This window comes from Dipodomys merriami, unplaced genomic scaffold, assembly GCF_024711535.1.
Source record: "Dipodomys merriami isolate MVZ:Mamm:240054 unplaced genomic scaffold, mDipMer1.0.p SCAF_30, whole genome shotgun sequence".
Classification (NCBI taxonomy): domain Eukaryota; kingdom Metazoa; phylum Chordata; class Mammalia; order Rodentia; family Heteromyidae; genus Dipodomys; species Dipodomys merriami.
The window spans coordinates 18,650,984-18,670,851 of NW_027204493.1; the positions used below are offsets into that span (position 1 = coordinate 18,650,984).

Genomic DNA, 19,868 nt, shown 5'->3' on the forward strand with positions numbered 1-19,868 from the left:
ATATGAATCTTTGGGTTTAATCCCAAGATTTTTGTGTTAGGTGAAAGTTGAGGAATTCTCAGCTGGATATGGTGGCAATGCCTGTAATCTCCACCACTTGTGAGTGGCTGAGGCAGGAAGATCACTAGAGTTTGACAATCTGGGCTACAAAGTAAGACCTTGTCTCCAAAATAAATAAAAAGCAGCAACCAAAACAAACAAAAAAAAAGACCCAAAAAAGTTTAACAACTTTTTAAATTCCTTTTTTAACAAGTGAATGACAACAAAAAATTCACAGAATTCAGTTCAATTACACTTGCTAAATAGCAGAGGTACAAATTACACGATTTGAGGTTTTAAAACATAATTTCAGAAAATTATGCAGAGAGAAGAGGCAAAATAGAACAAAAAGAATTCCTAAAATATAATATTTAAGGTACATACTATGATAATGTCATAGACTTCCATATCTCTTCCACGTTGGCCTCAGTCAGCTGTCTGCGGTAGACCAGACGGCAGGCAGGCACCTCTCCGATGGCAATGCTGTGACGTTTGAACCACATCTCAGAATTCTGGTGGGGCAAGGGAGTGAGAAGAAGGGATGAAAGGATAACAGATAGGAAAAGAAAACAATATTTCAATATAATGGTTTTATAAGCAATGTCTTTGATTTGGCTGTCTCTAATTTGACTTAAAGTAATAACTAGAATTACAAACTAACTTTCTTTGCCTGGACCCCAGAGAAGTAGAGAAGATTCTTAAGATTAGGTCATGTTATAAAACATATATTCATGAACTACAAAATAGCTAAGGCAATAAATATAACATTATATGGCTAATATGTCCTTTGTGCATTCCAAATAATCAGTAAGGTATCATGGGGATAAAATTCTCTTAACTCAAAATTAAGTTGAGAAGTATCTATTTAAATTCACATTGTCCAAGTACAGTGATTAAAGTAAAATTCAAATGTTTATTTTATTTATTTTTGTTGTGGGCTGTGGGGCCTGAACTCTGAGCTTGGGCACTGTCCCTCAGCTCTTCAGCTCAAGGCTAGCGCTATACCACTTGTCCCTCAGCTCTTCAGCTCAAGGCTAGCGCTATACCACTTGAGCCACAGCACCACTTCTGGCTTTTTCTGCTTATGTGGTGCTGAGGAATAGAACCCAGGGCCTCATGCATGCAAGGCAAGCACTCTTACCACTGAGCCACCTTCCCAGCCCCAAAGTGGTTTACCTTTAAGACTTCTCTCCCTTTTTTATTTTGTTATTTGCTTTTTATTCCGTAAGTAGCTGTACAAAGGAGTTGCTATTTAACAAAGCAGATTATTAATATAATACATCTTGATCAATGTCATCCCTTTCCACATTCTGATCCATCCCTCCCCTACACACTGAAGCTTTCCTCGTTCTTCTTAGCTGTATAGAGTATTAAATAAGCATAGTGTTGGAAAGCAGCCCGATCCTGGCTACCTTCAGCAGGACAAATTACCCCATAGGATAGCTAAGGGTGATTGACAGCCCACGATTCCTGGGAAGGAGAAAAGCTAATAAACATCTTTGCCCCAAACAACAATGACAGGCTCCCTTTGTATTTTATAGATTGTGTATCACATTATTTAAGTCTCAAAATGTTCTTTGGGTAATCACAGAGAAATCTGACCTTTAGAAGCAAACCTATTAGAAGTCATTGACAAAGAGTTCCTATGAAAACTTTTGGCAAAAAAAAAAAAAAAAGTGAGTGGGAAAGTATTTTTTCATTAGGTTTTTTAGTTTTGCTTTGGTGTTTAAAGAACCACTGAATTACAAAAGAAATTCAAAGGACAGACGGATGTGTGCATTTTTAAGTATGTAAACTTGGTGTTTGTTTTTGAAAGTATACTTTTATGTGGGCCTAGCAAGCTACTTCCAAAGATATTCCAAAACAATATAATGACTATATTGTGAAAGTACTGCTTAGGACATTGTTCATGTGCTGAAAAACAGGAAACCTACCAGTAAAGCCTGGGAAATAAAATACATTACTTTTATATTTGATGCAGGCACTAATATGAAGTCAGATATTTAATGATACAGACACTAATATGAAGTCAGATGTTTAATGATACACACTAATATGAAGTCAGATGTTTAATAACATGAAAAACAGGCATCACAGACTGTTCTAAATGAAAAACACAGGCTTCAAACACCGCTAGCCCAACCTCATTGTGGGTTAGAAACATATATGGAAAACAAGGACACAAGTGTACTGTTAATAATCACATGATTCAGCTACAGGGATAGTATGATGGTTAGTTCATTTTATTTTTCTCAGCCTAAAAACAACTCTATATAATAAATTAATAACAGCAACAGGACTCCAAAGTTACTGAGAGCCTGGACGCCAAGATCTATCCTCAGCACTTTATACCTAAGGCCTCTCTTGCTTCTCGTGGCAACCCTACTGCTAAGGTAGTATTTTCCTACTTTCACTGATATGAAAACTTTAGACACAAACAGGTGAAATAAAGAAGTAAGGATAAAAGAAGAAATAAAGAAGTAAGGAAACAAGTTCAAGTGACCAGTAATGAGTGAAGTCAAGATTCAAACCCAGCAGTCTGGCTTCAGAGGCCTCTCTTCCTATTCCTATTAGAATTGTTTGTTTGCCCCCATAGCAAATACAACAAATAATTGTATTGGCTCTGTTTTATTTTTATTATTTTATAACAAGACAAAATAGGGCAAAACAAAACAAAAATGAGTAAACTGGGAAAAAATAGAAAGAAAAAGAAAAATAGTAGAAAGGAATGACAAGTCCAAGTGTTTAAGAAAGATGAACTGCTTATTTGATGACCATTGACCTTGTCATTCTAAACTCTGTATCAAGGCCCCCATGAGGGAATAGATCCAGTTCCACCATTCTTCCTTAGGACAGAGCTCCAGAAGCAGGAAATCTAGTTTTGTGGTGACATACCAATAGAAAGCTAATGCCCTACTACATATATGAAAGAGAGGTACAAGAAAAGTCAAGGCAAGAATTATGTAATAAAAAGAAATATTCATGCAGATACAGAAGAGACTGAAGATTTAAAGGCTCAAGACATCACTCAATCTAGGACTCTGGCCCCACTTTAGGCCTCCTGAAAATATTGAAACTGGACATAAAAGAAACTGTCATTGAACAAAGCCTAGAACAGTAGATTGAGGAGTGTTAATAAACATTTGGTCTTTGGGTGGGACACTGAGAACATGAAAAGTACACAGAACCCAGGAGAACAGAGAATGGAAGCCATTTTATCAATGGCATAAAAACACATTTAATATGTGTTTTATTTCTTGTATAAACAACACTGGAGATGATTTTATAATGCAAAATGTCTACTGAATAACAGCTTTGCTTACACAGTCATACTAGGTGTTAATACAATGTTCAAACAATGTACATGATCTCTTGGAGCTTTTCTACCACCGAGTCATTAATTAAATACTGTCATTAGAAATAATGTCTTCAACAGCATGCAGGTAATTGTTTTCTAAGTGTTTATTTCTATTCTATGCTTCACTAGGCTCTGAGCCTTTTAAAATAAAATTTGTGTCACATATTACTGTCTCTATAGATTCTAGAACAATGCTTGTCATACAAGAACACCCAACAAGTTTTTATAAATAGTTTAGTACTTCTAAATAAAATCTGACCTCTTAGTTCCATTTTACTGTTAAAGACACCCACTCAGTATAAGCCACCATTACCATCAAATTTAAACCAAGTTCATGATCATCTCTGACAAACCGGCTGGCCACTATGAAGTCCTTACCTCTGTCCTTGATGTCATTATTTCTCAAGTCATCTAAGCATGTTAACTATTCTCTCCATACTGAGACATAATACAATCTCGTTAAAACTTTTTCATTCTTTTTTTATATTACTTAAAATTGACTTCATCATAAAACAAAGACTGACTATCCAAAAACTGTGGAGTTGACTTTATAGTGAAAATGTTTACTGAATAACAACTCTACTTGTAGAACCATACTAGGTGTTGATATGATGTTCACAATGTTCAAAAAATGTACCTGATCTCTTGAAGCTTATATTCCACTTTTGGATATTCTGTCTTACGAAAACAAATTTATCTTAAAACATTAGCATTAGAAAAATTCTTTAGAATGGCCTTACAAAACATTTTTTTTTCATGCTAGGGACATAGCTCAAGTAGTAGAATACCTAGCATGTTCAAGGCCCTGGGCTGGATATTCTTAAGTTGTTCTTCCAGCAAGGAATGATGAATCCCATCACCCAGGAGGCAGAGGTAGGAGGATCTCTACATCAAAGACATCCTCAGCTATATAGAGATAGTACACTTCAAGTGAACTCAAGTTTTCCAACACCAGAAGAACCCACTTTCATCTGTATATTTTGTCAGGGGCCACTACACAATATACCATGCCCCACCCTCTCACAGCTGACACTAATTATAACAAAGCTTAAGAGAAAACAAAAAGGAGAAGTAAATACAGAACAGTCAGGAAAAGGGAATTACAAAGGAGATTTAACAGAAAGCTCATCTGACTGAACAAGTGATGACAAATACCAGCTATATCCCATCAAAATGTCAGCAGGCAAGAGTAAAAACTGCAGGAGCCAATCAATCTTTCTTTGTTAACTAATCTCTCAGCTGTTGACAGGTGTGTTTGCTACTGTTTTACAGAACTTCCAGACTATTGTGGATGAGGGACCAATAGAAAAACGACCAAGCTGTGGGTTACCAGATGGTTCCCCCTGCTGTGGGCCTTTGGTTTTTGTCTCAGCACTTACCATCACAATGGGCCTCACGGGGATGTTCTCCTGTGAAGTGCCTGGTGGGGGGTCATTCCATTCTGGAAATTTAATAACATCCTTTTGGTATGGTGGCTTTTTGGGATATGGTTTCAGAGGTGAGGAAGGAGGAAATCTAAAAGCCAAGAAGAAATGTTCTATTATTTTAGGCAATGAAGAAACACAGGTATTTCAACAATTCATATAAGAAATGAGCTCCTGTTTCATTAAACTATTCCACATGGATAGCTGTATTAAAAATAATTATAAAATGTTCATTTATTATGTCCATCAAATGTCCATCAAATACCATTTACAGAGAAAAAGAGTTATCAAATATGTAAAACATTATTTGATTTAGTTTTTTCTGGTTATCAAATACATGAACCATTTGTTATTTGATTTGATTTTGTTTTGTTTTTTAAAAAATGGAGGTTTGATAGTCAAAATTCCTGGAATTAAGTGATCTTTCTTCTGTCTCAGCCTCCTTGTGAATTAGGACTACAAGTGTACCACCACACTAAACTCTAAAAATGTGATTAATAGTATGAGAGGCCTTTTGTTTACTAAATATGAAATCTTTACAAGGCCAGCAGAAATTTACAGATGATAAACTCTAAACAGAACTCATTGATAGAGAAATCTTCAATATTATTTGTTAAGACCAAGTAAGTATATGAACACATAATGTATTTGGCCTAATGTTCACTTTTAACTTTTGTTTTTCTTGCAAGGTTGTAAATCGTAGACCATTGCACATGCTAGGCAAGTACTCAGCCATTGAGCTATAACCCAGCACTTAATATTCACTTTTGTAGATATTTCTAGTAAACATGAATCTTCCTTCTCTTGAATAATCAATACATTACACAGAGATTGAAGTACAGTTTAGAAATGTATCTTGAAGGATCTAGAAAGCTGCCCAGTGTCTGTATTCTGCCTTTCGGTATGCCTTTCCTGTTCCTAATCCTTTTGTGTGTTAACACTCCTTAGATTAAGACAGAAAATCACCTGACTTTTAAAACTGGACTACACAATACCAGATAAACAACTAACACTGAATAAACACTGAATTCGTATTCTTCTCAGATGAACTTTTTTCTGAAAGTGTATCAAAAAAAAGATAATGTTGCAACATAATGCAGTGCAGAGCTGGGGGTGGCGATGTAGGTAGTTCAGTGGTTGAGCATTTGCCTACCATGTGGGAGGCCCTGGGTTCCATCCCCGCACCACAGAAGAAACCAAAGCACAAAACTGCATTGCAAAAGCAATACAAGAAAGCTGGGCACCAATGGCTCATAGCTGTTATCCTAGCTACTCAGGTGGCTGAAATCTGAGGATTTAAAGCTGGCCAGGGAAGGAAAGTCCATGAAACCTTTGTCTTCAATTATCCTCCAAAAAGCCAGAAGTAGAACTATGGCTCAAGTGGTAAAGCACTAAACTTGAGTACAAAAGCTCAGGGAAAGTGTCCAGAGCCTGAGTTCAAGCCCCAGGACTGGTACAACAACACCACCACCACCACCACCACACACACACACACACACACACACACACACACACACACACACACACACACACACACACACACACACACACACACACACACACACACACACACACACACACACACACACACACACACACACACACACACACACACACACACACACGAGTACAAAAGCTCAGGGAAAGTGTCCAGAGCCTGAGTTCAAGCCCCAGGACTGGTACAACAACACCACCACCACCACCACCACCACCACACACACACACACACACACACACACACACACACACACACACACACACACACACACACGGAATACAAGAAATCTAGATCTAACTATTGAAATCCAGGTCTAACAGTTAACACAGAAATCAACAAATGGTTGACCTTTGAGTTTGAAAATGTAAAAGAAAATAAACTCTTAAAATCTTGCCCATGATTTCCATGGGGAAAAGTAATTCAATAATGAAACATCTTAATCTTCAAGAAAATGCAGAATCAAAGATTTTTTAGATGTCTATAGTTTTCAAGGAAGTTCTTATATCAAGGTGAATCAGGAGAATCACAAATAATAAACTCTGTGCAGAAACACACTTAAGAAGTCACAAGAGACAAGAAAAGATGAGTAATGGAGAAGATGAGCTTCATCTTCTCTGAAAAGAACATCTAATAACTGCACTTCATTGCAAAAGTCAGTTTTGAGTTGGGGAAAAAAGATGAGGCCTGGAAATCATTAAATCAAGTAAGGATAAATAAACTGCAAGATAGCTTCAATGTCTGGCAATCAAGTTACCAAGGTAGGCATTCCCAAGATAGTCTAAAATATAAATTAAATGGATTTTTTTAAGGTAGTCCTATTTAGCAATTAAAAGCTAGCGTACAGAAATCCATCCAGCTTCCTTATTCCTTTTATTACTTTTTTTCTAAGACAGGACCACACTCACATTGGATTTGCTTCTCAAGTGCTGGGATTGCTGGTGCACAGTGCCATACACAGCTCCAATACAATTTCACAGCAGCTAACAGTCACACAAGAGCTCTGCTTCTAAGTTGTGATATTTATGTATACACACATACAATACTGCATACAACTCCAGCAGTTCACAGAGCATCCACATCTCTCAACTCACCAAAAATTAAGCACAGCCAGGTGCTGGTGGCTCATATGTATAATCCTAGCTAATTCAGGAGGCTGAGATCTGAGGGTTGTAGTTCAAAGCCAGGCAGACAAAAAAGTCCATGTGATTCCTATCTTCAATTAACTACCAAAAGAGCTAGAAGTGGAACTGTGGCTGAAGTGGTAGAGTGATAGCTCTGAGAAAAAAAAGCTCAGGAACAATGTCCAGGCCCCTGAATTCAAGCCCTAGAGCCCTCCCCACCCACCCCACACCTACACATTAAACACAATTGCCACCACCAAAGGCTATTTTCACTCCCTCAATTCCATTTCTTCAACTATGGCTTAAAATTTTTATGCCTGAGTTCCAGAACTGTCCCTGTGGAATGTAGAAGACTAAATCATGTTACTCATTTACCAAGAACTCAAGTGGATGATCTATAAATTTCCTTCTACATTTCTGTTTTCCCCAAACTCAAAAGTACTATCTTCCTAGGACCAAAGTAGAATTTCCTATAACTGAAGAGACGCCAATGACTCTCTTCTCCAGCGCTCCCCCTCTTCCCCCCCCCCCACCCCCGGAAGATGAGCTCTTTGCACAGCTGCTGCTAGTGGTTAGCAAGTGAACTATCAATTCTCACCCCAGTCTGCCAACCTTGCTGGAGACAAAATGAAGAAGAGCTCCCTCTTGTGGGCCACTTTGATTTTTGTGCATTAAAAGTTACCAATTTAATCCTGACATTTTAATCACCTAATCTGGGAGCTACAAATCCTATTAGAGCAGAGCTAGTTCAAATGTCACATATTTCACGTGGGAGATTAAGGTGCAAGATAGGATGGCAATTTATTAAGAGCCTTGCTTTTTTAAAGCTTTATTAACTGGCTGTGAGAACAAAACATTTTGTACAAAAGACTTAGAACCAACCCCCTTTACTATGTTAGTGGCCCACACCTGAAATCCCAGAATTCAAGAGTTGACAACAAAAGGATCTTGAAGCCAGCCTGGGTTACATGGTAGGAACCTGTTTCAAAACACTAAATAAAGAAACAGCTTTATCAGGTTAGTGAATAAGAAGATTCAATATCATAAAGTGTCCATTTTTCCCAGGCAGATCTGCAGGGATAATCAAAGTCCAATGACAATAAAAAAGTTCTTCATGAACATGATTTTTTTTTAAGTCTTTGGTTTTTCGTGTGTGTGTGTGTGTGTGTGTGTGTGTGTGTGTGTGTGTGTGTGTGTGTGTGTGTGTGTGTGTGTGTGTGTGTGTGTGTGTGTGTGTGTGTGTGTGTGTGTGTGTGTGTGTGTGTGTGTGTGTGTGTGTGTGTGTGTGTGTGTAGACTGGGGTTTGAAGTCAGGGTCTCACACTTACTGGGTAGGTACTTTACCAATAAACCAAGCACAAACATGATAAATGGGTTGTAAAATGTATGTGGAAATGCAAAGGAACAAAACTAATGAAGACCTTCTTAAACCAGAGTGAGGTGACTTGGCTTACGGGATATGAAGGCTAACAAGAATAATAGAGAAGGGCAAGCCTCACAGCACAAACCCTGGTTTCTCATCTCAGCTTTATGACACCTGGAGCCAGATTTAGGGCTGTCCTATCCACCGCTGACTATCAGCAGTATCCCAGACATTGCCAGTGTCCCCTGCAGAATGGTACTAAGTCCTAAACAAAGAGAATTTAAAACAAACATTCAATCTCACATGTAAGAAAGAAGATCTCTGATGAAGTAGACCTTATAGATGAATGGGAAAGCAAGAACTGCTCTAAACTGCCCTGGGTCAACTCATTATCCATTTAGGGGAAATGAAATTGCATGCTCGTGGCAATTTGCCACATTTCCAAAGATGTTTACATTGTAAAGGTGTTTAAAAGTGAACAGCCTACATCCACACTCTTCTGAAGTGTGATCCTGTCACTACAGTATACAAGGCAGGGTATATTTCTCTACCCTGGAGTCTAATGAGTCCCTCAAAGGGCTTTAATAATAATAATAATAATAATAATAATCACAACTGGCAAAAGCATTCGATCTTATGGGCTGAACCCTCTATGTCTCTTGGAATTCTTGCTCTCCTGTCACACATTCTTTGCAGAGCTCCTGCTTAGAAACCAACCATCATGTAAGAAGTATGACTACCCTAAGACCACTATGTTGTACAATAGGGAAGGTGTAGAAAGAGGCCCTAGATAATGAGATACTCTGTGGAGAGAAACTGAGTCAAGGAACACCAAAACTCCAGAGTTATGAATAAAGGCATTCTGGCAATGGGCTCTTGGCAGTCCCAGCTAATGTCTACCTAAGTCCTCCTGAATTCCCAACCCACACAACTATGCAGAAATTACAATGGATGTTTTAAGCCAGTAGCTTTACCATGGTTTCAGGTGCAACAGATAACTAACTACAAGAGAAGTATGTGGTATTTGCATCAGAATGAATTGAATGGAAGCCTGAAGGAACTCAGGAGAACTTTATAAAGCCTGGAAGAACAGTAAGGAATTTGTTATTGGAAGTTAAAATCCATTTCACCTGGTAGTAAAAAAGATCTCCACAAAACCGTCACCTGGCCAAGGACTTTCCCAGGATTAATGGTGACAAGAGATGGCTAAACTAATAAAGGACCTGTTTGTTTAGAGGAGATACAAAGGAGAAGATTCAAAAACAGGCTTTCTTATGCCCAGTCCTTCCCAGTACAGGTTCCCACAGTAAAATGATCTTGTGCCAAGATCAAATCCACGGTATTTTTAGTAAAATATAGTTACAAACTAGGCACTAATACCTGGCTGTTAAGATTTTAGCTACAATCTAGAAAGATGTAAGGCTCAAACTATCAGGGTTTTATGAAACGAAAAAAAAAAAAAAGACTAAAACACTTTTCTCTCCTTTACCCTGGTTTATTTCCTACTCCTTTCATTCAGCACTGGCTCTTTGTGAATATCAAGATACTCCTATTGTACAAGAAATTCCAGGGATTTTTAAGCACTCTATGACAACATGTGGGGACAAATACCAAATAGATTCCATATTATATCATATATGTCTAAGACTCTTCAGGGTATTGTATTATAGTAGACTTACAAAGTAGCCCAAGATAGAGAAGCTGTCTCTAAGAGATTTATGAATGAGACTTGGTTTGGTGGGGCAAATCACCAGATAAGACGATACCAGCAGAAAGCCCCACATTCTTCAGACAATAGTATTAGCAGAGTTACCAAGTACTGGAACAGTTCAAATGACATCCACTGGATTTTTCAAACAAAAATGAGGAGCCAAAACAATCAACAATCTATAAGCAAAGAGAATCTCAGAAAGATACTGCATTGCAAACAAAGGCTATTTCTTATGAAAAGGAAGTATAACCAGAATGCTGAGCCAACATTAGAAACTAGAGCCAGGAACCACCTAGAATCACTGGAGGAAACAGAGCATTGCTCTAATCAAGAAATGGCAGCCATGTATATAATTACATTTCAAAACAATGCTAAGGACCAATGATCACTGAATTTGATGCTATATTGAAATGCAACTTAGAGGAGTCTAGTGGAAGGAGGTAAATGTAGTTTGCAAATAAAAGGAGTATCAATGGAGCCAGAGGCAAACTTTGACAGACTGTATTTTCCAAGGATGGTCACAACATTCTCTCTTCCATCACATGTGCTCTTCCCAATCCATATGTTCTTCACATCCCATGTGTTTTCCATCCTATATGCTTCTTCTGGTCCCATATGTGACTTAGATAGTACCCATCAACAGAAAGAGATTATTTCTACAGCCCCACCCCATGTGAGTGAGCCAGGTGATGACTGTAACTAACACAATACATCAGCAATGATGTTCTATCAGGTCCAGGCAGACCTTGGTTGTCTGGAAGTCTTCTCTTTTTTTCACATCTTTTAAATTTAATTTTATTGTCAAGGTAGTGTACAAAGAGGTTATAGTTGCATACGTGGAAGTCTTTTCTTCTTGCCTGTTGGGAATATCTGCGTTGGAGATGCTCACCGTTGGGACACAAAAGAGGCCAGTTACCATGAAAGTATAAAGATGATCATGACATTATGATGCAAGAAGTTCAGGCCTACAGACTGAAACTTCATTTGGAAAGATAGAGACAGAACAGGATGCACAAAGGCACACTTGTGAGAGAAAGAAGCTAACATATAAGAAAAAATGTTCTAGCCTAATTGATATACTGTAGGTAAGGGACAACTTGCTAGATGAGCTCTTCCTTAAATTCTTTTATTTATTTATTTATTTATTTATTTATTTATTTATTTATTTATTTATTGTTGTGGGGCTTGAACTCTGGGCCTGGGCGCTGTCCCTGTTCTTCCTTAAATTCTTGACACAACATCCATGAGCAAAATCAAATGCTTACTTAAAGCCACTAAAGTATGAGGTACACTATTTCTTCGCAATAAAAAAACTAGAGCAATTCCTAATGAAAATGATGAAATAAAACCTTGGTTTATTTATGTCTTTGGTCATAATCCCTTTTTTTGAAAATGAAAGTCTATTACTTTCACAAGAAATATAACAGGTTAAAAACATTAAAGAATATACAAGCATAATATAAGGATTTGGGGAGAATAATGAAAGGGTGACACTGATTAAGATGGACTGTACTTAGAAATTGATACATTGAATGCTGTTTTGTACAACTACTTACATATAATAAAAAATATGATTTAAAAAATTATACACAATGCCAGGCGCCAGTGACTCATGCCTGTAATCCTAGCTACTCAGGAGGCTGAGCTCTGAGGATCACGGTTCAAAGTCGGCCCTGGCAGGAAAGTCTATGAGACTCTTATCTCCAATAAACCACTCAGAAAAAAGAAGAGGCATTCTGACTCAAGTGGTAGAGCACTAGCCTTAAACTGAAGAGCTGAGGGACAGCACCCAGGCCCAGGGTTCAAGCCCCACAACCGACAAAAAAAAAAATCTATATACACACAAAGGTTTCAGTGTAGATTTTGTCTTTATCAAAGGAACTTGGAGAAACAAGCTACAGTAGAAATCTCAATGGAAGAGCCTCTGTTGCTGCTTACTTTCCTTTGTTGTGCCTCCATTTTCATATGCTTATCAGCAGATAAATGTTGAACACTTCCACTTCATGGTCAATACAGAATCCATAGCCAGCTATATGTGCAGCCAACTTGTCTGTTTCTGTATTTCTCCATGATTATATCTACTGCCTCCTCTTGACTTACAAGAAAAACCTACAAAATAAATGTTGATCTGTCTAGAAATAATACAGAAAAAAATTGCTGTTATTTTTGGTGAAAAAATAAACTTGACAGTTGATTTCAATAAAAATATGGATTTGCTTTAAAGTTCAGGTACATTGTTTTGATGAGGTCCAAACAAAGTCTTATTCATTCTCTTAAAAAAACATTTAATACTCAGTTTCACTTGTTTCACAATTCAAGACAAAGTGTTTTGTAGCTACTCGTGGTAAAAAAATATTTTAATTAAAAGTAAGAGGTTATTACCATTTAAAAAAAAGAATCCGTAAAAATAGAAGAAAGTATCTCTCTGACTTTAGGTAATAAAGACTTTTTGAGACATCTAAACTATATGTCACAAAGAAAAGTACTGATATATCTAATTACACTAAAATTAATAACTTTTGTCCTTTAAGATGCCACAGATAAAGTAAAAAGTGAGGGCTGGCAGTGTAACTAAGTAGTAGACTGCTTGTCTGGCATAAGCAAGGCTGAGAGTTTGAGCCCCAGTAATACAAAAGAGAGAAAGAGAAAATGAAAGATCTTGACAATCCATATAATTAACTAAGGATTACTGTGCCAAATGCATTTTTTAAAACTACTAGAATCCATAAGAAAAAAAATCTATAGAAAAAGGCAAATACTGTGAACCAAGAAACTCCAGATATGGGATCAAAGTCTCATTAGTAATCAAGAAAATCAAAATAACATCACAAGAGATGACACTGCATGCACACCAAATTAGGAAAATGTTAAATCTGGCAATATCAAGTATTTTCTACTACTGGAATAAAAAATTAGCAAATCCACTATGGAAAATGATTTGTCACTACCTAGCAACAGCGAACATATACATATGTTCAGATCAAAATGCACTCCTAGTGACTCTAGGTGTCAAAAGCCACACTAGTATATTCAAAAAGAATAATAAATTTACATGGCAGCATTGTTCATTAATAGCAAAACCAAAAATAGGAAACAATCCAAATCTCCACTAACAGAAAAACAGATAAGCAGCATGTGGTATATTAATATAAGAAATAGCCATGAGAATCAAGTGATCTATGACACACATCAAAACAAATAAATCTTTAAAATCATATTACATGACTTACACACGTAATAATCCTAGCTACTGAGGAGGCTGAGACAGGAGGATCATGGTTCAAAGCAACCCAGGGAGAAAGTCTGTGAGACTCTTCTTGTCTCTAATAAACAATCCCAAAAAAGCTGAAAGTGGAGCTGTGTTTCAAGTGGTAGAGTGCTAACCTTGAGCAAAAGAAGCTCTGGGACAGCAACTACAGCCTAAGTTCAAGCCCCTAAAACCAGCACAGAAAACAGATAGATAGATAGATAGATAGATAGATAGATAGATAGATAGATAGATAGATAGATAGATAGATAGATAAAAAGATAACACATACTTTCATACTTTGACACATTTTATATAAAAGCAAATGCCTGTCATCTTTGATACTAAGGAGGCTGAGATACGAAGATCTCAGTTCAAAGTCAGCTTGAGCAGAAAAGTCCATGAAACTCTTACTTTCAATTAATCAGCTTAAAAAATAAGAAAGGGAAACAAAGGAGGAGGCTACAATGCTTGATAAGAAATGTACTCATTGTCTTGCCCAGGTAATTGTAACCCCTCTGTACAGTATTTTCACAATAAAAAAAAAAAAAGTTAGGTTTTTAAAAAGAGGCATTCGAGTAAGAACAGCAGCACGCAGGTGGTATTCAGGTAAGGGGTAGGTTTATTCATTGTTCTGGCTGGCACCAGGCCATGTTGGCCCTCGACTCGGCTGGGAGAGAGAGCATCTGGGCCTGGGCTAGCCTTATCTAGGGTATGGGTGGAGAAAGGTGTGGCCACATCACCTTCAGATGTGATCTCAGCAGATGCAGATGTGACCTCTTCCAGGTGTGTCAGTTGCCTAGGTAACGCAGGTACTGGGTGGAGACTTTGCTGTGAGGAGGGCAGAGTCTGCTCGCCATCCAGGAGCAGACCCTACAAAAAAGTGTAGAGTAGAGGCATGGCTCAAGTAGTAGAGCACCAGCCTCAAGCAAAAAAGCCAAGGAAGAGGGTAAGTTTCTGAGTTCAAGCCCCAGTACTGGCAAACGAAAAAAGTTCAAAACAGATACATTGCTTTAAGGACACATGTATACTTTACCACCAATCCCCTCCCCTCCCCCCAAAAAAATGGTACAATAAACACCAGAGTCTGGATACAGATGGGATATGAGAAAATGACACAAACTGTGAGTTATAGGCACTGATTGAAACAGTATACTGTCATGACACACACTGTTCATATGTAGTCTATACAATATTTGAAAGATTCCTCAACATAATTGAGAGCATAAAAAGGAACAGAGCTCCCCCTAGTGGAATACCATTGTTTTTCCTCTAAAAGTTTTACCTCTAATAAGAGTATCTAGAACTCCACCTTTGCACATGAAAATTAGGAGCAGAAAAATAATAATAAGCCTTAGCTAACCAGGCAACAAAGCAACCCTGGTCTCCTTGTGCCACCTCCATTGCCAAATGTTGGTGAAAAAAAGCAATCAAAAATAACTCATATCCAAACTACTAGCCTGTGCCAAACATACTTGAAATCAGTTATTCATTACTTATTCAATTGATTTTTTTAAAAATCTTCAACTGGGGCTGGGAAGGTGGCTTAGAAGTGGAGTGCTTGTCTCTCATGCATGAGGCACTGGGTTTGATTCCTCAGTCCCACATAAGCAGAAAAAGTCAGAAGTGGCACTGTGGCTCAAGGAGTAGAACACTAGCCTTGAGCTGAAGAACTGAGGAACAGTACCCAGGCCCAGAGTTCAAGCCCCAGGACTGGCAAAATAAAAAATAAAAAAATTTTCAACTGATTAAAAAAAAAATCCTAGGACATCTAGGTTTCCAAAGCTTGGCACAGATCTTACAATGTCACACATTCCCTTTCACAATCTATGTTATACTAAAACTCTTCCTTCCGTAACAATAAACATCTGTATCATCCGCAGCTTTTGTCCACCAATTTCTTTGCCTCTGCTACCTAAGGCCTTCATATCAACAGAGAAACTAGAAAGAAAAATCTAACAACAAAAATTCTAACGCTACTGTTTCTCAAAAACCCATGGGTTAATCACACCTGTGATGGTCCTCTGTAAATCTACTGAACGTGTTTAAGAGAAAATAGTATCTCATCATCTAAACACTGTAAAGCTGCTAATGATTATATTCTAGCTTACTGCTTGACAATGGCTCAGGAACTTACAGTGAATAAGGAAAAGAGACTGGGACTGAAGCTAGAAAAATAGATGCCAAACTAAGCAAGCTTTCCCCTATCACATATGAATAAAAATTCCACTATGAGTAAAAGATTGATGAGTATTTTTAAGACAAGGAGATGTGAGGTGATCTGAAAGTCTTTAAAATAAAAGGAATTACTTGGAAAATAAATTCCATGCAACAAAAGAAAAATAAATAAAACATCTCTGACTTTAAAAAGAGTAATGCAACACTGATATGAGGTGGATGTATATAATCCCAGCACTCAGAAGACCAAGGGATGGCAAGCTTGAGACCAACCTGGGCTACGTAGCAAGATTCTATGTAAAATTTAATTTAATTTAATTTAATTTAGGAATGTGGAAGAGAAAGAAATACAAACAATTACAAAGGAAAGAAGAAACTACAACTATTTACAATAGCATCAAAAAAAACATGAACTATCTAGATCTAAGTCTAAGATCTAGTGCAAAACCTGTAACTTTAAAACGGCAAACTACTAGCTGGGCATGGTGGTTCATCCCTGTAATCCTGACCAAAGAAGGCTAAGATAAGTAGCAATGTGGTTTGAGACCAGCAAGGGCAAAAATTCACAAGACCCATCTCAATGAAAAAAAGCTGATGACAGGTGGCATGCAACTGTCATCTCTGCTACAATGGGAAGCACAAATAAGACGATTTAGGCCCAGACTGGCCTGAGAAAAATTTCACAAGACTCAATCTCAAAAATAACCAGAGCAACAGGGTGTGGCTTAAGCAGTATAAGACCGCCTAGCAAGCAAGTTGTGAGTTTAACAAAGCAGGGGGGCGGAGGGAGAGGGGAGAATACAAAACATCTAAGATTACACATCTAAATTAACATCTGAGATTAAACATCTAAATAAATAGAAAGATATATAACATCCTCAGGATTTGGAAGGTTCAATTTCACTAAGGTGCTATGGCTCAAGTGGTAGAGAGTTGGCGCCATCTCCCCACCTATTCCAGTTCCTCCACTAGGTGTCCTCCGTTGTCCCGACAGAGCCGGTCCGAGGCACACTAAGAAGTTACATCTTCCCAAACTGATCTTCTTATCCATACAATTTCATTCAAAGTCTCAGTAGGAAGTTTTATAAGAATAAATCACGTTGCATCTAAAACAGAGTGAACCAAAATAACTACATAACCAAATCACATAGTGGAGAACCCACACTACGTGATTTAAAGATACATTATGAACTTGCAGTAATGGAAACAATACTGTATTAGAAACAACCTAGATAGCTAGAACAAGAGAATAACCTAGGAATCGTGGTGGCATGTTCCCCTGGGAAGAATGCAATGTACTAGAAACCAATGGCTAGAGGCAGAGGCCCACTTACATCCCCCCAGGGATTCGCGAGGGGACCTTGGCTTCCCATCTCCCCCACTCTATGCCCAGCAGTTAGAATTCCTATCCCCAAAAAGGACATTCTTTTGCCAGGGGGCAGAGCAGTGGCATTCTAGAGTCTTCAGGGCCAGGGAGCAAGCAGGTAAGAAGAGGAAAGATACCATAACAGGGGTAGCTGACCTTGATTAGAAGACAGGTGGGCTGTGGTAGCCATGGCACTCAGGGGCTTCCTGGGCCACTACAGAGAGGTTAGTGTATAGTGATGGAAGCTCCAGACTCTGAGGAATGAACTTCTGGGTCAATTTACCAGGTCCCTGTCCAGCTGATGGTGGAGGGTGAGGAACTTGCCGTGGAGACAGGCAGAGATCAGCTGCAACCACAGGAACTATGGTGGAAAGCTCCACAAACTTGCGTGGGGAAATAGATGCATGCGGTCCAAGAAATGGACTGGCCACGGACTGGCCACGCGGGTACAGGCTCTCATCTCGCCCTTCAAGAAGCTGACAGCCCCCAGCTGCCGTATCTTTCCCACTTCCCCAAGTGGCTTCTAGCCCATCAAGGAGCACAGCCAGGTGGCAGAGCCAGGTCATTACCATCAGGAGACATAGTACTCCTTCAACAGTAGCCTTTGCTTAAGGTCACCTCATCATCCTGACCAAGACTTTCTCAGAATTGTATCCTGTGGACCTGGGCTTCACCTACCCACTTCTTTCCCTCCCGGTTTTCCTGGAGGTCAGACCTGTATCATAGAAGCAGGGTTCACTCCTTCAACTCCTCCTCCCTTCCTGTGTGTCTTCCCAGCAGCTCCCCCTACCCCTGGCATTAAATCTCTTGCATACCGAGTCCCATCTTGTTATCTTCTCTATTCAAAAGAATTATCAGATATCTTCTTATAATTTAATTTAATATCAGAATTTAATTTAAATTAATAATCAAACAATTTAAAACCAGAATCTTTTCTGAATTTAACTCATCTACATGTAATGACTTCACATGAATGTAAGAAATGTAAACGCCTACTACATTTTAGATACCAATAGGTCACAGAATATAAGAATCACTAACAGACTCTGCCCTCAAGAAACTATGAGTTGCAGCCCAATTGCCATCACTTGCTTGTTCATGGACCCAGCTCTGACCCTTTACTTACATAGTGTTGGTGGCTGCTTTCACCATACAACTGCAAATCAGGCAGTTCCAACAGAGGCTAGATGACTGCAAATACTCACTCTGACCTTATACAGAACAAGTCTGCTGAGCCTTGGTCTAATGGAAAGGGAGCAAGGACTCAACAAGGAGCATGTCTACCTCTTTCCTTCTCTATCACCAACAACTGGCACAGTCAACCGGAACACTACAAAGTTGCAGGGGAGCTGTTTGGTACACTGAATGTGCAAGCAAGTGAAGTATGATTACATGAGGAGTGGGTAGCAAAGAGCCAAGAGCTTGCATTAGAACCCAGTGCTGCCTCACTCCAAATCCTGTGTTTATTAGAGTCCTTCCTTCCCTGAGCACTCAGAGCAGAGTCACCATACCTGGGGAACGGATATGACTGTGGTTACAGCTGCTTGCTGACTAAACAATCAGAAAGGGAACTAACTACTCCAAACCAACCCTGTAACTTCTTTCTCAGAGAATACAAGAAATTGTGCTGGCTGATGGGAATGTACAGATAGAAGGCAAATTCTGGCTGGAGTGGAGCTAACGGGCAGCACTGTTGCCTGGAATGTGCAGAACCCTGGGTTGGTTCCAAATTGTACCACATCTCCCACCACTTATGTGTAAGCATAAGTGATCATGCTTTCCCATGATCACACTGATCATGCTTTCCCTTCCTTACCTGGCAAACATCAGTTACCCATCAAGACTCAGTTGTCACCTTGGGAGAAACTACTTCCTGACTGATTCAAGCAGAACCAAATCCTACAGCACTGGAGTCATATCCTAACACAGCCTTTGGCACAATCAATTCAAATTATGTGTTTGTCTTCTAACTCAAGTGTTCAGCTCTGAACCTCAGCATCAAATGACACTCCATGGTGCTTGAGAAAGGATGGAAAGGAGGGGGAAAGGGGAAAGCTGTGTATATGAGGATCTAATTAAGAGAGACCCTAAAACACAAATGTTCTTTGAAAGCAAAAAAAAAAAACCCACAAAGCTCAGAATATGTGTGGAAAAAGCAGTTGGTACAATGCTGATTGGACTAGCTGCATAAAACTGCTTCCACAGGCTATACTTCCTGAGTCTCACCAGAAACACCTGCACAAAATGGTACGCACCACCCTTCAGCAACTTTTATAAATCTAGTCTTATAATCTGCATCTCAGGTAGCCTCCTACTCTTCAGAAAGTTATGGTTGAGAATCTGACCTGAAAAGCACTGATTAATGCCTGTATACTTTATTATTCTGCTCCTATGTCAATAATACCTGAGAAATGCTTTTGTTCAGACTGCCCTTCCTGGCCAGAAGACCAATTCTCTGTTGTGTGAAATGAGAGCTATGCTGCTCCTTTGGTATTTCTGGATTCTGGCTACATTCCCTACTCAGTGAAGCTTATAAAAACTAGGCATCATGAAGGAAAGAAACC

At 38.7% G+C, this 19,868-nt stretch overlaps 1 protein-coding gene across 2 annotated transcripts in view; it reads right to left on the bottom strand.

Annotated features, from left to right (window-relative positions):
* Depdc1b (DEP domain containing 1B) overlaps window positions 1-19,868 on the bottom strand; it is a 56,841-nt gene that overhangs the window by 21,190 nt on the left and 15,783 nt on the right. For both annotated transcript variants that reach the window (XM_070040947.1, XM_070040948.1), the window contains exons 3-4: window positions 4,777-4,912; window positions 424-551 (exon numbers count right to left, since the gene is read on the bottom strand). In XM_070040947.1, the coding sequence (XP_069897048.1) occupies window positions 424-551; window positions 4,777-4,912 (264 nt within the window). The remainder of the gene's footprint in view (window positions 1-423; window positions 552-4,776; window positions 4,913-19,868) is intronic.